At 41.7% G+C, this 14,130-nt stretch overlaps 1 protein-coding gene across 3 annotated transcripts in view; it reads right to left on the reverse strand.

Annotated features, from left to right (window-relative positions):
* LOC149320827 (1-acyl-sn-glycerol-3-phosphate acyltransferase alpha-like) overlaps positions 1 to 14,130 on the reverse strand; it is a 71,202-nt gene that overhangs the window by 9,706 nt on the left and 47,366 nt on the right. For all 3 annotated transcript variants that reach the window (XM_089506184.1, XM_089506189.1, XM_089506196.1), the window contains 2 exons: positions 8,505 to 8,694; positions 60 to 193 (listed from right to left, as the gene is read on the reverse strand). In XM_089506184.1, coding sequence (XP_089362310.1) covers positions 60 to 193; positions 8,505 to 8,689 — 319 coding nt within the window. In that variant the 5' untranslated portion in view covers positions 8,690 to 8,694. The remainder of the gene's footprint in view (positions 1 to 59; positions 194 to 8,504; positions 8,695 to 14,130) is intronic.

Consider the following 14,130-nt stretch of genomic DNA (forward strand, 5'->3'; position numbering starts at 1 on the left):
ACACATATGTAATATGACCTTCTGTCTCCTTACACTCCACCGCCTTCCTTCAGACATACCAAGCAAGTCTAGTGAACTCTGGTGGTTGGAGACGATCACATAAGGCTCCTTGATGTTGAAGCTCTCTGTCCCTCGCACGTCAATCTTGATCCCGTACAGATATTTCACATGCAGCAGCATGAATCGGATTATCCTGGAGATTAAAGAGTAGAAAAGAAAACTCATTAACTGCATCCTGGATTTTTACACCTCACTGTAGCCATAGAGGATTACACCATCCAGCTTCCTTTCCTAATAAACCACCAGCTAAACTCTTCAGACAGAGCCAGCATGGTGTAGTAGTTTGAGGGTTGGGCTACGACTCTAGAGACCAGGGTTTGAAAACCCACTTGGTCACAGAAACCCACTGGGTGACCTTGGGCACACCACACTCTCTTAGTGTTTGAGGAAGGTAATGGCAAAAAACCCATCTGAATGAATCTTGTCAAGAAAACCTGGTGACAGGTTCACCTTAAGATCACCATAAATTGGAAACAATGTAAAGATGCACAACAACAAACTCTTTCAGATACAAATGATGTTAAGAATGCTAGAGCTCCTTCTAGACCAGTGATGGTGAACTTTTTAGAAACTGAGGGGCTGTGCAGACAACCCTAAAGGGATGGCCTCCAGCCACCTCTTTTACAGCCAAATCAGGGCCATAGCAATCACACGCCACGGCCCCGATCTGGCCTTTGCAGGGTGCGATAGCCGCGGTGCCATGGCTTTATGGTGCTCCTTCGGCACTGCATCGTGTGGACGCAGCACCAGAGGAGTGCTGTGATGCAGTGCGTAGCATCATGGTGACCTGGGGGTGGAGCCGGGGCATGCGTCATGTAAATGTTACTCCCTGACTCTGCCCCCAGGAAGCCCTTTCGCAGCAGTGTGCACAGCCCGAGTGCCCAATCTCAGTGGTGTTCTCACACTGGGTGTCACCTGCTGCCTGGGGCAGGACTTCCAGGGGGAAACCTAAGGCACACTCTCTCAGCCTCAGGCTAGCAATAGCAACCCCCCACTGAAGAAAAATGCCAAGAAAACCCTTGATAGTTTCACTTTACAGCTGTTTTTTGTGAACGTGTGTGGAAGCAGTGCACTCTGGATAAAGTAGTCAGTGGTAGCAATCCTCACTCCCATTTCGCAATGCGTTCTCCACTGGGAAATGGGAGTGAGGATCGCTACCACTGTCTACATTACCCAGAGCGCACCACTTCCACGCACACAAAAAAAGGAGCCGCATTCTCAGGCCTCCCTCTCTACTGCGCCGGGGTTTTGTCCTCGGCCACATGCCCTCAGAGACAGCTTTGCGTGCCAGAGAAGGCACGTGTGCCACAGGTTCGCCACTATGGTTCTAGAGGTTACCTTCACTCACTGCAACTTGTACTTCTCAAATTATTGCTCATGCTATTTTAAATCTAGAACCACCCCCTCAAAATGAGCTTGGAGTCTTAGATCCATATCGGAAATCACTTCAAGGCATACAACTACAACAACAAATTCTTTAAGTAACTAAATGGTTTTGCAGCGCCTTTTGGGAGCTGTTTTGAATTTTCGTCTTCAGATGACTTGAGTGACAAAGCCAAGTTTTAGATATACAGTCAAGCTCCAGTCACTGTGGTTGTGGGTTGAATGAGAGTGAAACAATAGGTGCAGAAAATGACTACTGTTTTATTAACACTGACTGTAAGTGATTAGCATAATATTCTCGCAAAAAGCAAAGCAGTTCACCCACAAAAGCATCTGTTAACAAACATCTGCTCAGAAGTAGTGTCTTAGAAGTAGTAAAACTAGGAGTTCTGTGTGTTTGTTGGTTTAAAAAAAGTGTTTGCGAATCACTTTTTTTTAAAAAAACACCAATTTTTTGAAGCTTTTCCTCCTTCCCATTCTCAGGACATGGACTCAGCAATCAAGAGAATAATTTCCAGGTTTCCTATCTTATAAAATCATCATCATCATCATCATCATCATCATCATCATCCCACCCTTTTCTCAAAACTGGGACTCAAGGTGGCTCACAATAATAAAAAAAACAGTACAATTAAAGGCTTACACCAGTGGTACATTAAAATGGAATTAAATTATTACAATATTTAAAACAAATCACATGTTAAAAGAATAAAATACAATTAAAAAGATAAAAAATGTGAAAAATGGATGCTGCCATGGCAGATAAAAGTGGTATCAAAGTGCTATAATTTCGGAGTGTAAAACAGCCCCAAGTATAAAGGCAAGTTCTGATGTTCTTAAGTTGCCTCCATAGCAACCTTATCTTTACTTGACTTCAGCTACTCATATACCTTTCAGAAAGTTAAAAGCAATGGTGGAGCCAGGATTTGCAGGGTTGAAACCCAAGACTGTTTTTTTTTTATTTGCAGGGATTATAATATTCTCTCGTTCAGGATTCCCAGTACTCCTTAAATTTACAGTTGCCCTTCCATTTTTACGGACTTCAGATCCATGACCCTCACTTACTAGCAGCAAATGGAGAGGGTTAAAATGGAGGACGCACCCGTGGCACACGGCTGCAGCCACTCATGGGCACACATTCCCATTCAAGCCTATGGGACTTGAATATCTGTGAGTTTCCATTTTCACGGGGGAGTCTGGAATGGATTCCCCATGAAAATGGAGGGCGGACTGTATTTGCAGTCTCCACAGTAGCTAGAAGGGAAATGGATATTTCCAAACAGCCACATATTGTTATGATCTATCCCTGTTGTAATCCAAAGTGTTTGTGTGGGCAGTGCTTTGGGTTTGCATCTTCAATAATATTCATTAGCTTTACAAAAGACCTGCTCCTGGTGGGAGGAATACTGCTAGAAATACTTTTTTGTTTTTAAATGTAAAGCAAAACAGCTCCATGCATTTCTGGACTCTCCTTTAGGATGTAGCTACAAGGATTGTTACGATGAGGATTTGCACTCCCAACATTTAACCAATGGTTAAAGAGGTTCACAATCATGGGGTGGAGGGAACATCGGAAATGGCCAGCTATTAAGAATTTAGTCTTGTTTCTAGTTAAGGGTTGCTGGACTGCAACCCCCATCAGCCACAGCAAGCACAGCCAATGGTGAGGGATGATGGGAGCTGCAGCCCAGCAACATGTGGAAAACCACAGCTTGACCACCTAGATATTTCAACACTGGGGCATAGGGAACCATTCAGGATAGACTCTGTGTGTGTGTGTGTGTGTGTGTGTGCGCGTGCGTGCGCGCGCACGCACGCACACACACACACACACACACACACCAAACAGCAGAGAAATGGGAGATGAGCAGACGAGGCAGAGAGAGAATAAAATTTAAATTCAATATATGCACTGGTACTTTCTTTACAAGAATCAGAACCTGCAACAAAATGTTGCCTTGTACCTTCCTGGATCCACTAGCAGGGGGAAAGAACAATCTTCTTTCTATATAAATAAAAATGTACCTTAAATGTTTGTTTGTTCAAAATCTTAAATCTCTGAAAGTTCTTCACCGATTGCTTTGAAATCTTGACACAACCTTCCATTCGAATACACACATGTTTTGATATACATATACCTCCTATTATATAGATGTCACACCTGTGATAGGTAAAAATATGTGTTTCCCCCCCCAAAACATCACCATCTGTTGGACATAACAGCAACACACGCTATACTAAATATTCGATTGGCATTTACAATCACCATCAACAAACCTCAGGGCCAATCTTTAGAACTGTACAGTTTAGATCTAGACACGGATTACTTCTCACGTGGACAATTATATGTTGTGTGTTGCAGAGCTGGCAAACCAGATAATCTCTATATCTACACAGACAATGGTAAAACAAAAAATATTGTATACCCACAAGCATTGTGAAATTAAATGTTTCAGAAACATGCGCTTTCTCTTTTCTTTCTTTTCCATTTAACCAGACTGAGCTACCGCAACTCAGGGCCAGGTATAGCTAGTTTAAAATAAAACAAAAAAAGTTGTTGTTGTTGTTGTTTAAACTATTTTTTTAACATTTAAACTAGGGCTGGTGGTTTTTGCTTCGTCTTTTTCTTCTTTTTCTTTTTTTGTGCATTAATATGCTTTTATATATTTTTAAAAGACATCTCCAACTGATTTGATTTCTGGGAGGCAAACAAATACTGTATTCTTTATACACATTTTTGGCCCTAGTTGCTGCAAAAAACTCCTGAGAGTTTTGTTGTTCTTGTGTGCCTTCAAGTCATTTCCGATCTATGTGATAGTTTATTATCTGGGTTTTTAAAGGTTAAAATGATTTTAAAATTATCAAATTTAACTGTATTCTGTTTTGAGTGATACCAATTTGGTTATTTATTTTAAAAAACCAAATAAATAGCAGGCAAGCAGATTCACCGATTCACAAACAAGACCCCCAGGTTTAAATATATTAAACATCTTCTGTTACATTCCTCTCTATTTACTTTTGAAGCTATCCCTGCAACTGGACCCAGCCCCATCTTGGGCAGGGCTTGGAAAAAAACAAATTATGTGTAACTGGTCCCTTCCCTCTATAATCTAGGCATAACTAAGTTACATCACAATTTTACACCGATTATGCCCAACTGTATCTCTGCTTTCCATCTGACTCCAAGGAACCTGTTCAAGTACTACAACAGTGTCTATTGTCAGTAATGGACTGGATAAGGGCAAAAAAATTGAAGTTTAATTCAATTTGTGCTCCTGGTCAGTTGGAAGGAGGATCAGGGAACAGAGATTTAGCCAGACAGAGTTACACTCCCCTTGAAATCTCAGGTTTGTAGCTTGGGCATATTCTTTTGACTTAACCCTGAGCCTGGACACCTAGTTTTCAGAAGTGGCATTTGCACAATTAAAACTAGCATGCCATTCCTACACCCATTCCTTGAGAAATCAGATTTGGCCATGGTAACACGTACCGTGAATACATCTTGTTTGGACTACTGTAATACGCTCCACATGGGGCTGCCTTTGGAAACTTTTTGGAAACTTCAGCAGATCCAAAATGCGGCAGCTAAACTGCTGACCGGGGGACTGGTTACAGGGAGCAATTCTGGAACAGTCATTCTCAGCCTGACCTACCTCACAGGGTTGTTGTAAATATAAAACAGGGAGGATATAAGCCTATAAGCCACCTTGAACTCATGGGGAAAAAAGTAGGATCTCTTCAGAAACTTCAGTGGATCCAAAAAGCTGCAGCTAGACTGTTGACCGGGAATGGTTACAGGGAGCATAAGCTCCCTTGCTGAAACAATTTCACTGACTGCCAGTTGATTTCCAGACAAAATTCAAAGTGTAAGCCACCTTAAACTCATGAATGAAAAAGGCACAACTCCTAGTGTAAGCCACCTTGAGCTCATGGAAGAAAAGGACACAATTCAAAGCCACCTTGAGCTCATGGAAGAAAAAGTAGAATCTGTTCAGAAACTTCAGTAAATCTAAAATGCGGCAGCTAAGCTGCTGACCAGTAACAGTTATGAGGAGCATATAACTCCCATGCTGAAATAGCTTTACCAGTTACGGGTTGATTTCCAGGAACAATTCAAAATGCTGGTTATGACCTATAAAGCCCTAGAGAGCTTAAGTCCAGGCTATCTGAAGGACCCTATCTCTCTATATGAGCTTACTGGAGTTTTAAGATATTTAAAGGGCTTTCTCTTGGTCCCACCACCATCACAGACATGTTTGGTGAAGACCCAGGAGAGAGCCTTCTTGGTGACTGCTCCTGAGCTATGGAAATCTCTGCCAAGGGAGGCTTGGTTGGCCCCCTTCCACCTCTCCTTCTACCAGCAAGCTTAGACCTTCCTTTTTAAATAGGCTTTCAGTTTTTAAACTGGTTGGGGTAGTGCAATTAATAGATTTTAATGTGCTTGTGATTGTTTTAAACTAATACAGCCAGCCTACCACATCCACAGATTCCTTATCCACAGATTCAACTATCTATGGTTTGGGGAAATCCTAAAAGCAAACCTTGATTTTGCCATTTTATATTTATATTTATTAATTTCATTTGTATGCTGCCTTTCTCCCAGAAGTGACTCAAGGTGGTTCACAGACAAAAAAAAAAATGTTAAAAACATTACAAATTTTTAAAAAAGAGTTAAAATTATCTAAAACATTATAAAAATACGTTTAAATATGCAAAGGTTAAAAGAGTTATGTAAGGTGTCCCTTATGTAAGGGACACCATTCTACTCTGTTACTGTATTTAATGGGACTTGAGTATCCATGGGGGGTCCTGGAACCAAACCCCAGCAGATACCAAGATACTGTATTTTATTTAAGAGGATTGTATTTAATGCTTTTTTTAATTTTTGTACTCCAGATTGTTTTTAGTTGGAGCCACTTTGAATCCCATATGGGGCAAAAGTAGAAATATAAATTTATAAATGGTTAATTTGATAAAGGATACCTTCACTGCTATTGCAGTATAACAGCAACATCTTAATTACTTTTTAAGGTTGAAGGGCGGACGCCTCACTAAAAGGTGGCGGAATAATATCAGTTCAGCTGCAGCCTTGTGATCTGTTGCATCTGTTGATGAGGCAATTACAACGTGGATGGGAGTGTTTTGTATTACAGGCCAATGGCTTATATCATCTTGGGGTGGCTTTTAAAAAGATACTTAACTAGCCTATTTGGGGCATTTGGACTAAATGTGCGTGTGTTGTTCGCCTTCAAGTCATTTCTGACTTAAAGATATAAGATATTAAATATTTTAACAAGTTAAAACAACTTAAATCTGTGAAGTCAAAGGCTTTCACGGCCAGCATCCGTGGTTTTTTGTGAGTTTTTCAGGCTATGTGGCTGTGTTCTGGAAGGGTTTAATCAGAGAAGATGCCAGCTCCAGATGCTGGCAAAACATCAGGAATAAACTGTTCCAGAATAACCCAAAAGATCCACAAAAAACAACTTAAATCCGTTTAAGCCCTTGGGGTCTCTTCCAACTCTATGATTCTAAAATAATGTACATATACACACTGGAAGGAATCAGATCTCAAAGGCTTTAGTAAAAAACAAAACAAAACATGTTTTCACTTGATGCTAGAAGGCAGCAAACATTGATGCCAACTGGGCCTCTGAAGATTTCCTTCTGTGTATACTTGATGGTCACTTGTTAGTGATCCACAGACTTTTGCCTCGTCAAGAATGAGCTGCTACTTCTACCAATCCACCTCTTCATGATTCTTACATTTGGGAGGTCGATGAAAAGAGGGGGTGGGGGGGAACCTTCTTCCATGCGAGAAAAAGGTAGCCTTATTTGTATGAGCCAAAAAGACCCCCCACCATTCTGGTGTTGTCCTCTTTAGATAATTCTTGTACTGACCCCCAGTTCCGATGCAAGCAGTCCAGATGACATCCAGCACATTCTGAACCAGAATTAGTGTAAAACCAGCTTTAAAAACCTCTGTTCCCATGCACTGGCAGCTGTCTGCACGGGTGTCTCACCGCACTGCCCACCACATCTGCTGCTACTGTAGGTCGCTCATTCTGAGGTCAGAAAAAGGTGCCTGCCAAGTGATCATCACTGGGTGACTTCTTCTGACCTCAGAAGCGAGCAACCTACAGTGGGCCGGAGACCCTGGGTGGCTTGGTGGATGGCCATGCAGACAGTCACCACAGCAAGGGAACAGAGGGCTCCAGATCTTCCTGGAAGATCTGGAGTAACAGACAGGGATTTGTAGTTTTGTGAGATATTTAGCCTGCTTTGTCAGAGAGTTCTGGTGCCACAACAAACTACAAATACCAAAAATCCACAACACTGAGCCATAGCATTTAGAGTGGTGTCAAACTGAATTATGTCTGCAGTACAGATTAGACCAAGGCTTCCAATACTATGCAAAGGCTGTCCTGAGTCCTCTACATTTGTCAGCTGCCCCTCTCTCTCTCTCTCTCTCTCTCTCTCTCTCACACACACACACACACACACACACACACACACTATTTATAAGCTGCCTTTTCTCCCAGGAGTGAGACACAAAGTGGCTAGATTTGTTGTCATTCTGAGCCTTCAAATTATTTTTTACTTATGGCAACCCTAAGGCAAACCTATTGCGGGAGGTTTTTATTTTTTTGCAAGATTTGTTCAGATGTGGTTTGCCATTATTTCCCTCTGAGACTAAGGGAATGTGACTTGTTCAAAGTCACCCAGTGAATTACCATGGCTAAGCAGGAATTCAAACCTTGGTCTCTTGGAGTCCTAGTCCAACACTCAAACCATTAGACCAAACTGACTGTTGGCTAGATTTGAGTCAGCCTCAAATCTGTACTTGGAAATGTGACTTTTGGGAGCTGCAGTTGAAACAAGAAGTTACTTTTCAAACACTGAAAGGGATGCTAAACCATTTCCATTGCTGAAGCAAGATTCAGCTACCAGTTCAGTTGGCCAGCTTTGCCCACATGTAACATTATAGCACAGACAAATACCAAAGTATGGCTGAAGCTGTATGAACTTTTGCCTGTGGCCAAAGAAAAGGACACCCAACTCACTTCATATTCTCCACATTGCGTCCACGGAGTGCACAGACAGGGATGACAATGACAGCCAAGAAGAGGATGTAACTATTGTAGAATGCCATCTTGCAGAAGTACTTGAAGGTGGTGCTCCATTCGTAAAGAAGGGGGACCACCACCAGGAACAGGATGAGAAGCCATTGGCCCAGTGAGATCTCCATTGTCCCTGTCAGGAGACAGAAGAAGATGGAAGCAGTAAGAACATAAGAAAAAACATGTTGGATCAGGCCAGAGCAAAATAGGAGACAGAGTTCCACATGTCAATAGATGGTCACTTGTTTCATTTTTTTGTTAAGCTAAAAAGCCCTACGCGTTTCAGCCTCTGTCAAAGTTGGTCCTCTTTGGAGGCTACACTAAAAAAAACATAAATTACATTGTTATACATGTCAAAGTGCTATACTTACATTTAAACAGAAATTTATGCTGTTGTATAACTCTCCAAAGAATTGGACCATTAAGCAAAGATAACTAGAGACTATCATTATTTACATATAGACTCAGGTAGTCAGATGGGGAAAAGTATACAGTATACTGCATATACTCTTTATACTCATTAGTTGACCTCATGTATAAGTCAAGGGCAGGTTCTGGGGCCAAAATTATGGATTTTGATATCACTCATGGATAAGTGGAGGTTAAAACTTAGGGGTATGTAACAAAGGATCTAAAGCATGAAACAAAGGAAAACAATGCCAAAAAGTTACAAAATTCCAGCAGGCATAACTGTTTGCATTCACACTAAAGGCTGGATGGAGGAGGGAGCAGAGAGGGGTCAGTGCTTCCAGGACAGATAGCACTCTTGCCTTTCAGCAGGGGATGGGTCCTTTTTTATAATAGTCAAAGTATAGTACTTACACTCACCCATGGATAAGTCAACCTAGTTTTGGGGGTTACATTTTTGACTAACATTTCTAGACTTATACATGAGTATATCCAGTTAAATATATGTATAAAGAATACAATGTATAAAGAATAAAGAATGATAGTCTCTAGGCAAAGCACAAAGTGAGTCTTTGCTCTTGTCTATGAGTAAGCCCGAGGGCAGGGAACCGTCTAATTTACAGCGCTTCATAAATAAAGGTTAATAATAATAATAATAATAATAATAATAAAGAGGTGGGAATCATGAAGTCCTCCAGATGTTGTTGGACTACAGCTCCCAGCGTTTCCCATCCTAAGCTAGCGGCTATGGCTGCTGGACATACCAATCTAACAACATCCAAAGGGCCACATGATTCCCACCCTTGGTCTACTGGATAGCCCTCCAGGTATTTAAAGAGTATTACTATACCATCAAGAGTCAGCATGGTGTAACAATTTGAGTGATGGACTAGGAGACCAGGGTTCAAATACCTGCTTGACTGTGGAAACCCACTGGGTGACTTTGTCACACTCTTTCAGTCTCAGAGAAAAGCACATACTCTCAGCCATAGAGAAAGGCAATGGCAAACCCCTCCCAAACAAATTCTGTCAGAAGAACCCTGTCACAGATTCCCCTTAGGATCACCATAAGTCAGCAATGACTTTAAGGCACACAACAACAAACCATGCCATCGTCAACAAGTCAAGTAATTAAATGCATGTTTGTTTTTTATGTGCTGAAAGGATCTTACAATATGGAAATACTTAAAAGATTTTAAAAAGAAACCACTAAGAACAACAAAGACAATATAACTAATCTAGGATTACACCTCCATCCAAGAACAACAGATCGTAGAGATAACCATTTGGCAAGACGCCAGTCTTTTAAAGCCCTGGCCTGTCATCTCCCATCCGGAACTATGAATGCAAGCTCCAGGAAAAGAGATTCCACCTCAGCATTAAGAGGAACTTCCTGATAGTAAGGGCTGTTCGACACTGGAACACATTCCCTCCTTGGAGTGTAATGGAGTCTCCCACCTTGGAGGTCTTTACACAGAGGCTTAACTTTTGCAGATTTAATTATTCACAGATTTGATTAATTTGTTTATGCCAGGAATATCTGGTTCCTCCAATATGACTCTATGGCCAACATCAGTCATAAGTCATGCTGAAGGACCTGGAGATTCCTAGAGAAAGCACTTCTCTTGGCATTTGTAGACCCTCCCGCAAAATTCTGTAGTCAACTTCTAGCAGATGTTGACCACAGAGTTGTGCTGGAGGACCTAGAGATTCCAAGAGAGGGGTTCTCTCAGGGGGGGAAATAGTGTTATTGTCATTTGCAGTTATTCCACTTTCATGGGGGCCCTGTGCTCCTAACCTTAGTGAATGTGGAGGGCCTGTTTTTACAGCAGGGCTGGGAATCGGGCAGCCTTCAGGAAATCCAAGAAGAATTTGGTGGCACCCTAAACAACTTCAATTCCCCCTTTGTTCTCCACATTGTGTCCTCTGAGGCTGAGAGACTGTGACTTATCCAAGGTCACCCAGTGGGTTTCCATAGCCGAACTGGGATTCGAAATCTGGCATCCAAAGTCATAGTCCAACACTCAAACCACTACACCATGCTGGCTCACTGAGTCAAATCATGGCAAATTTGGCTTAAATAGCCATACACTTCCCCATTATGTTATTCCAGGGGTGGAAGACCTTCAACCCACCAGATGTTTTACACTTCAAATCCTAGAAACCTTGCACATACAGCTTGCAGCAGATTTTGTTTTCCAAATATTTGGTGAGCCAAAGATTATTCATTTTTTAAATCTATTACAGTGGTCCCTCCACATAGACTAGTTAGGAGCAAAGGACCCCATGAATGTGGAAAAATTACAAATAAAAAAACACTATTCTTTCTGCCTAAGAGAACACATTTCTAGGAATCTCCAGGTCCTCCAGTGCAACTCTGCAGTTGACATGTGCCAGAAGTTGATCACAGAATCATGCTGGAGGACTACAAGTGCATAGAGAAGTGTTTTCTCTAGGAACTTCTAGGTTCTCCAGCACAACTCTATCAGGGACGTAGCCGGGGGGGGGGTTCTTGGGGTCCGGACCCCCCCTTCCATTAGAAAAATGAATGGTGTGTGCTGCTGCGCCACTGCACTCAAGCCCCATTATAATGGTGGCACTTAGTCTGGACCCCCCCCCTTCCTAAAATCCTAGCTACGTCCCTGACTCTATGGTCAACTTCTGGCAGAGTTGCGCTGGAGGACCTAGAGATCCCTAGAGATCCCTAGAGAAAATATATTAATCAAATCCTCAAATAATCAAATCTACAAAAGTCAAAGCTGCAAATGTGAAGGGCCTACTGTATAATTTTTCCACTGACACCCCCTCTTTAGAAACGTGTTTTTCCATAAAATGAAATTAGTCTCATAATAAACAAACGTGACATATGCCGCTTCAGGGAGAAGTAAAGAGATAAATGCCTAAGGGGGAGCAAAACCCTCCATCAATGGTTTTCTCTGTGTGTGTTTTTCTGAATTATTTTTCTTTCCAAATCTTCTTTCCCATCTCTCCTTAAATCTGAAATCAAAGCTGTTGTTTTTTTCTTTTTCAGGTGACTGCACACAGTACTTCAAGCATGCTTAAACTAAAATAAATAAAACAAATTAAGATATTAAAACCCTTTTGGCGCCTCTGGATTTTCTTCTTAAAACTTAAACAATGCATGGGAAACATATGCTATTAAGTTGTCATGTCCTCATACACATGGTATTTCAGTAATAATAAAGCCATGGCAGTTGAAGTGATTTTAACCTGGATTATTTCTGCAGTGCGGATGCAGCCCTCATCGCTAATCACTGCATCCAGAATCTTTTGGTAGATTTCTACTACTAATAATAATAAAAAACACTTTCCAAGTAAAGCTTTGAATGGAATATAAAACATCCGAACTGCACCAAGTGTACCAGTAGATGTTTTTCTCCTCGAATCAAATTACAGTTCAACTATTTTGGGCTACAAAGGGAGGGGGAAAGGAAGTCTTTTCCTGATATTTACACAACTGCATGAAAAATTAACACAACATGTTATTTTAGGCTTCTGTTTATTTATTTCAGCTACATTTGCACCTGCTTTCCCACTCAGTTTTGCTCAAGGCAAACTACAGCAATAATACAGATATAATAAATTATGATAAAGCTGAAGCTGAATAGCAATAAAACCAAGGACTCCACTGATCTCAGAGCAATGGATGCAGAAAAATTCTCCCTAATTTTCCAGAATTTTCCAGTGAACCGGCTGCATCTGCATTGCAGAAATAATCCAGGTTGACACCACCACCAGAATTCTATAGGATGGCACCATGGCACTTAAAGTGGCACCAAACCACATTATTTCTACAGTGTAGGTGCACCACGTATGGCCACCTGTCATGACTGTTTTGATGGTGTCTTCCTGCATGGCCTTGTGATGTCTCCCAGCTCTATGATTCTGCAACCACCTGGAAGGCTGAAGTCCACATCGGATGCCATCCCAAAAGAGGAGTGACACATGGTCGGGCCCTTCTCCCTTATGGTTGTCCCCACATTAGCCCCCCGAAAGCCACACACACACACACACACACCGGGTGACACTGGAATTCACCAAATGCATTTCGATTTTCTACCCTAATTGGCCTTATGGGATGTTCTTTTATTTTATAACCCACCTTTGTTCTTCCATCATGCTACTTCAGGACACATGTGGCTTTGCCCATCAGACGTAGTCAAACTCAGACAACAAAAAATACCAATGCACAAACCTCCCACATGGGTACAATGTATGCTTTTGCCTGGCTGAAGGGAACCCCCTTGTCTGCTGGCCAGCTGCCCAAGAGCTGAGATTTTTTTGAACCGGCACATCTAGGAATGTAAAGTATTTTCCCCCCAATCTAGGAATGTAAAGTATTTTTCCAGCCATATTCCCAGTGACCTCTATGCACCACAAGGAGCTGACTTGCCACGTTGTGTCCTATGTTCTCATGTGGCCTCTTGTTCTCCCTCGCCAACCCACACAGGCTTTGGGCTTTGCATTATGTTCGCAGAGAAAAGCCAGCAGAAGCTAATTTCATTTCATGTTTGTACCCGGTTTTTCCTCCACGGGGAGAAAAGTCCCAATACAGTACTATGAAACACAAACCAAATTATACAAACAGTGAAATCATCATATTATAAAGTCACTTCAGTATCTAGGAGGAAAGCCATAACAGTTTGTGCTCAAAATAAAGGCTGTATGGATGAGAGAACAGAGGGGTCCGTGATTCCAGGACAGATTACATTTTTGCCTTTCACCAGGGAATGGTTCCTTTTTTAAATAAGAGTTAAAGTACAGTATTTACTTTGACCCATGGATAAGTCGACTCAGGTTTTTTGGGTCAATTTCTTGACTAACATTTCTAGACTTATGCGTATATACAGTATTACAGTTGGGCCTCAATTTTCACAGGGCAAGGGGCATAGGATCCCCACGAAATTAGGGAAACTGCAAACACGGGATGCTATTTTTTTTTTAGTCTGAGAAAATACTTCCCTAGGGATTCCTAGGTCCTCCAGAGCAATGCTAGAAATGCCTAGAGAGAACACTTCTCTAGGCATTTCTAGGCCCTCCAGCGCAATTCTATGGTCAACTTCCATCAGTGGAGGTTGGGTATAATTTCACTTTCACTGCCATGGTTCAGTCCAACAGGATCCTGGGATCTGCAGTTTAA

This window comes from Sceloporus occidentalis, unplaced genomic scaffold (genome assembly GCF_023333645.1).
Source record: "Sceloporus occidentalis isolate IW3139 unplaced genomic scaffold, rSceOcc1.0.p SCAF_1, whole genome shotgun sequence".
NCBI classification, from domain to species: Eukaryota; Metazoa; Chordata; class Lepidosauria; order Squamata; family Phrynosomatidae; genus Sceloporus; species Sceloporus occidentalis.